We start from the raw sequence: 5580 nt of genomic DNA on the forward strand, positions 1-5580 counted from the left end.
AAATCCTGTTCCTTCGTTCCGAGAACTTTTATTCTTCACCAGGGTGTGTCTCAGGTGAGCAGAGGGAATGTGGGCCTGAAATGAAGCAGTGAAGAAGTGACTCCCTGAACAGAGAACTGCAATTTCTCTGCTGTTGCCAAACTCTGTTCTCCTCCTCTAGTCCACCTAGCTTGCTGTTTCGGCAATTACAGGCACAGACTTTCTGGCAATTAGTGCATAGTCTAGTGGAGCAGGATCCTCAGGAGCAGACTCAGGTTCCTTTCGGGTGGGGCAGCGGGATCCCAGTACTGAAACCCTGAGGTCTTGGGGGACGAGTAGCTTCTACTGTCATCAAGGAGCGAGCTGCGGCAAGGCCCCTGCCACGGAGCTGCGAAGGAACTGGGCAGAGGTGGAGGATCCTCGAACCTCGCAGATCGGTTCCCGGGGCTGGGGGGCTGCCTGGAGGCCAGGGGCGGGAGGTGAGGGCGCCCTTGCAGTGGCGCGGCGGGAGCAGAGAGTAGCGCAGCCTGGCTCGACCTTGCCTTCCCAAGCCAGAGGCCAAGGACGTGGGGAATGGCGGGGGCCCCCTCTGGATAGTCCTTTGAAATGCCAGCTCAGTTCGTGGAGGGGGCGCGGACAGTGGGAAAGCTAGACTATTATTCCTCTGTTTTGCCTCTGTAGCCAGCACCGGCGGGTTGTTCTGTTTGAATGAATGATCGCAGCAGCCGTGCCCAATGGGTACCCGCGCTTGTTTAATATGCATGAGGCCCGCAGCCAATGGCTGGGCAAGGAGGCTGTTTTAAACGGCGGAGCCCGCTGGCCAATCAGGCGGCTCTCGTGGAGTCAGCTAGCGCGAGGCTGGGGAACGCTGAGCCTCGCGTCGTGCCCTGCGCTGCCCAGACTAGCGAACAATACAGGTACGTTTCCGCCGCCCGCTCCCGCTACTGCTGCCGCTGCCGCTGCTGCCGCCGCAGTGCCCGCACAACTTTCCAGCCCGCGCCGCCGCCGCCAGCGCGTCCCTCTGCCATCTCCTTCTGCCTTTCCTCCCTGCGCCCTCCTGCCCCCTCCGCTTTTCTTCTACCTAGGCGACTGGGAAGAAAGAAGCAATTCAGGTGTTTCAACTTTCCAGTGCTTCATTCCGAGCTCCCCGCTGTCTAGGCTGGGCTCCCTTTTAGGAGCCAACCTCGGCCGCCGCCCCCCGGGCCCGCGCCGCGGAGCTCAGGCCCCCTGAGGCCAGATGTTGGGGCAGCTGCGGCGGCGGCGGCTGCAGAGCAAGCTGAGGGGCTGCTGAGGGCTCCGGCAGCGCCCGTCCCGGCGCCAGGAGGTGGCATTGGGAAGGGGGTAGGGTGCTCCTCCGTCCGGGACAGACGCCGTGTGGTACCGGCAGCCTGTGTCCGCGGGGGGCTGCGGCGCGGGCAAACTTCGCTGCTAGGCTCTGCCTGGTGTTGTGCGGGCCCTCGGGCTGCACTGCTGCTTCTGCATTAACATGGCCGTCTCGGGAGCGCACGTTAGTCCGGGTGGGGGGTGGGGGGCGGGCCGGCCGCCCCCGCTCTTCGCCTGCCCGCTGGGCATCGCCGCTGCCGCCGCGGCTAACATGGCTGGCGCATGATGGGCCCTGGCAAGGGTTGAACAACCCGGCTGGGCGGGCGGTGGTGCTCCCGGGCAAGCTCTAGCCTTGGTCCCAGCACCCGCGGCCAGGGTCTGGTGGCCTGGAGGGCCAGGGGCGCTGCCACGGGCCCCAGCGCAGTCTAACGTCATGGCTGTACGGGCGCCTTTGTTATCCCGAGGAATGCGCCCCGCGCTGGCGCGGGGGGTGGGGGGGGGGAGAGAGTGGGGGGGTCCGGCCCCCGCAGCCCCGCGCCCCTGGCGCCCGGGGCGGGGCGGGGTGGGGTGGGGGCCGGCAAGCGGGTGTCGGCTGCGGTGGCGGGGCCCGGACCGCTTTGTTCACCACCGTCTCCTGTGCCCGCTGCTCAGGAATCAGCCATTTTAGCAAGCGGGGCTCAGAGGCGAGGCAGGCGCCACCATCACTGAGGCTGCTGTCGGCCAGGCTCCCAGGCTCCCGCGCCTTCTGAGCACTGCTGCCACAACTGCCCCTGGCCCCGCGCTTCCCTCAGGGGAGGCAACGGTGGATTTCAGGGGCACTTTCTTTCATCAGGAAGCTTTTGACAAAATGGAAGGTGAATTATGGGTGTTCAGGTGAACGAGCACTGGCCCAAACCTGGCTGCCCACTGCCGGCCTGGGGCTCCCCTGCGTTCTGTCCTGCCCCACCCGCGCAGCTACTGTAGAGCCTAATGTAGCCCCTGAGTATGTCCCTGCAAAGGGGAGCGCTTTAGTTTTACATGATGACCTTGGGTGTGGGAAAAGGAAAAGATGGCGGGAAGCTGGGGGGTGGAAAAGGGACTATGACACACCACAGCAGCATTTTTATTTGGAAACTTTGGAGAAAGTATTTCTGGCTGGACATGCATTTCGCTTTACAGATGAGCAAGTCTAGCCCTTTTGGTATCCCCTGCCTTTAGATAATGATGAAGAGACAGATTTAAACTAATAGTACAGGGGTATTGGCTCATTTGCTATATCACCATTCTTGTGAAAGCCATTTTTATAAGTCAGAATGCATCAACAATAGTGAAATACAAATTTTCCCTGTTTACAGTTCTCTTGCTTTGATCTTGTGTTTTGCAGTGGTGACAGTATTTTTGTTTCTAACATGATAAAACAGATGACCAGCTAGCTTTAAGTCATTGGTTTCAAGCTTCTATCATAAGCCTGTACTGCCTACAAATGTATCCTTCCCACTTTGTGGTTGCAGTTTCCAAAACAGCATTTCTGAATCGGAATGTAGCGCTGAGCCACCCTACTTGGGTCAGTTCCATTTGAGAACTTGATTACTCTTGGAGAAGTAACTCGGGAAACCTGCGGCGCTTCATGCTGGTCAAAAGTTAAATGACAAGTGACAGTGAGGCTGATTTCCTCCCCAGTCTGTCTTTGGTTGGCAGTGGCATCAGGCATTATTTTGTTGGGGCGGGGGGGCGGGGGGGCGGGGGGAAGCTTCCTAATAGCAACCTCAATGTTAATTTTGCCCTGCCTTTGGTATATCTTGTAGTTCTGTTCTATTCATTGGATTTTTCTTTGTTTCTCTTCCTTCCATTCATCACAGTCAGGATGGCTAAAGGTGATCCCAAGAAGCCAAAGGGCAAGATGTCTGCTTATGCCTTCTTTGTGCAGACATGCAGAGAGGAACATAAGAAGAAAAATCCAGAAGTTCCTGTCAATTTTGCAGAATTTTCCAAGAAGTGCTCTGAGAGGTGGAAGGTATTCTTTTTTTTTTTTGTATCCTTCAAGCTAGTCTTAGTTGGATTTATACTTTGGGGTTACTTACTTTTAGATTAGCCCCAGGTGACTGTTTTCTTCCTTTTTACTTAGACACATCTCACTTGTTTTTAGAATTTTCCATGTGTGCTTTTATTTTTTAAGACTCTACAAGGGTTTAAGGCTTTCATCCCCTTTTGCAAGTGGTTATAGCAGCTGCCATTTTAATTATAGGAGAACTGAACAGGTATGTGTTTACTGCATTGAGGAATTTAACAGGTCCTGTTTTTTGCAGACGATGTCGGGGAAAGAGAAATCTAAATTTGATGAGATGGCAAAAGCAGATAAAGTACGTTATGATCGGGAAATGAAGGATTATGGACCAGCTAAGGGAGGCAAGAAGAAAAAGGACCCCAATGCCCCCAAAAGGCCACCGTAAGTGACTATAGGATTCAGGACAACTGTGAAGAGCTTTCCTTCTGCTTCAAAGATTTTTAGAAAGATACTTTACCTAAAAAATAATCAGGATATCTCTGTAATATATTCTGTACTTTGAGCTTGAGGTGTTGGTGTACTGTGTATACCTGGTGGTTGACTGATAGCCTTTCCACTGGGAAGCAGGCAGCCTAGTTCGGGGTGTCAGCACTCTTAGGTGCATTCTCTATCCCTTGGCCAGTAACTGACAGACTGAGAAACCACCATACATTTCTAAAGCAGCTTAAACATTCTAGTACCTATAACTTTGAAACACTGTATATAGTATCACACACTTCACTGTAGGGAGGAGTCATAGTGGTAGGAAGTATGTAGGCTCAGGAACATGGGATTTTGACTTAAACACACATTTTTGAGGGTTCTCATCTAATTTATATAATTTTCTCCCCCAAGGTCTGGATTCTTTCTGTTCTGTTCAGAATTCCGCCCCAAGATCAAATCCACAAACCCTGGCATCTCTATTGGAGATGTGGCAAAGAAGCTGGGCGAGATGTGGAATAACTTAAGTGACAGTGAAAAGCAGCCTTACAACAGTAAGGCTGCAAAGCTGAAGGAGAAGTATGAGAAGGTGAGGTGGGCCAGAGTGTGCAGTCTAGATGGGGAGCGGTCTGCTGCCCTGGATATGAGGATTTGTGGGGTGGAAGGCTGCTTTGCTGGGCTGAGTAACTAGAAGAGCATGTGAGGGCCCATCTTCACTCAAGGTCAGCCACGGGTGCTAGTGTTCAGGCTTCTGATAGATCTTAGTATTTGGAATGACTTCAAACAGGCTTAAAAAATTGGATAACATGGGATTTCACTGGCATAGGGATTTGATAGAGTTAAAGATTACTTGATCATCCATTACCTTTAAATTTGAATGGCTGAGAACCACATTTGTATCAGGAAACAAGTACTTCAAATATCAGCCCTGTACTGTTTTGAATCCCAGCATTCTTATTCTGAGGCAGGGACAGCATGTTTTTACCCTGTGCTAAAATAGCTGCAAGAGAGCTTGTCTCCTCATTTGGAATGTGTCCCTGTTCCTTCTAGGATGTTGCCGACTATAAGTCTAAAGGAAAGTTTGATGGTGCAAAGGGTCCCGCTAAAGTTGCCCGGAAAAAGGTGGAAGAGGAAGATGAAGAAGATGAGGAGGAAGAGGAGGAGGAGGAAGAGGAGGAGGAGGAGGAGGATGAATAAAAAAAACTGTTTATCTGTCTCCTTGTGAATACCTTAGTGTAGGGGAGCGCCGTAATTGGCACAGCTCTTATTTGAGAGGTGTCTGTTGCCCTCATTAGGATTAATTACACAATTGGATCATGATCATATGTAGTTTCTCAAAGTGCTCAGAAATTGTCAGTGGTTTACATGAAGTGGCCATGGGTGTCGAGCACCCTGAAACTGTATCAAAGTTGTACATATTTCCAAACATTTTTAAAATGAAAAGGCTCTCGTGTTCTCCTCACTCTGTGCACTTTGCTGTTGGTGTGACAAGGCATTTAAAGATGTTTCTGGCATTTTCTTTTTTTAATCTGTAAGGTGGTGTTAACTATTTGGTTATTGGCTAGAAATCCTGAGTTACCAAGACTGTACATATCTATAGTATGTAAAAAGAACAAACAACCGAGACAAGCTCTTGATGCTCTTTGCTTGGTGTTGAGGCTGTGGGGAAGATGCCTTTTGGAGGGGCCATAGCTCAGGGCGTGCACTGTAAGGCTGGACCTGTGGACACTGCAGTGGGCATCCACTTAGCTTCAGGTTGTCTTGTTTTTGTATATAGTGACATAGCATTCTGCCATTCTTAGCTGTGGAAAAGG

At 51.8% G+C, this 5580-nt stretch overlaps 1 protein-coding gene across 3 annotated transcripts; it reads left to right on the plus strand.

The window, feature by feature from the left end:
- Positions 1–814: 814 nt before the first annotated feature.
- Positions 815–4982, plus strand: HMGB3 (high mobility group box 3). Of its 3 annotated transcripts, none has more exons than XM_036271644.1 (5): positions 815–896; positions 3141–3295; positions 3588–3727; positions 4181–4355; positions 4817–4982. In XM_036271644.1, exons 2-5 carry the CDS (start codon positions 3146–3148, stop codon positions 4961–4963), a joined length of 612 nt encoding a protein of 203 aa, XP_036127537.1. In that variant the 5' UTR covers positions 815–896; positions 3141–3145; the 3' UTR covers positions 4964–4982. The 3 variants fall into 3 exon arrangements, with proteins under 3 accessions (XP_036127537.1, XP_036127538.1, XP_036127539.1); XM_036271645.1 differs by having other exon boundaries at positions 823–896; positions 3145–3295; XM_036271646.1 differs by lacking the exon at positions 815–896 and adding an exon at positions 1045–1091.
- The last annotated feature ends 598 nt before the right edge of the window (positions 4983–5580 follow it).

Source organism: Molossus molossus, unplaced genomic scaffold, assembly GCF_014108415.1.
Source record: "Molossus molossus isolate mMolMol1 unplaced genomic scaffold, mMolMol1.p scaffold_m16_p_2, whole genome shotgun sequence".
Taxonomy (NCBI): domain Eukaryota; kingdom Metazoa; phylum Chordata; class Mammalia; order Chiroptera; family Molossidae; genus Molossus; species Molossus molossus.

Excerpts from the sequence above, each read along its gene's own strand:
- HMGB3 (XM_036271644.1), top strand. The coding sequence starts at position 3,146 with ATGGCTAAAGGTGATCCCAAGAAGCCAAAGGGCAAGATGTCTGCTTAT. Across the intron at positions 3,728-4,180 it reads AATGCCCCCAAAAGGCCACC|GTCTGGATTCTTTCTGTTCT; the intron begins GTAAGTGACTAT and ends TTCTCCCCCAAG. Across the intron at positions 4,356-4,816 it reads TGAAGGAGAAGTATGAGAAG|GATGTTGCCGACTATAAGTC; the intron begins GTGAGGTGGGCC and ends TGTTCCTTCTAG.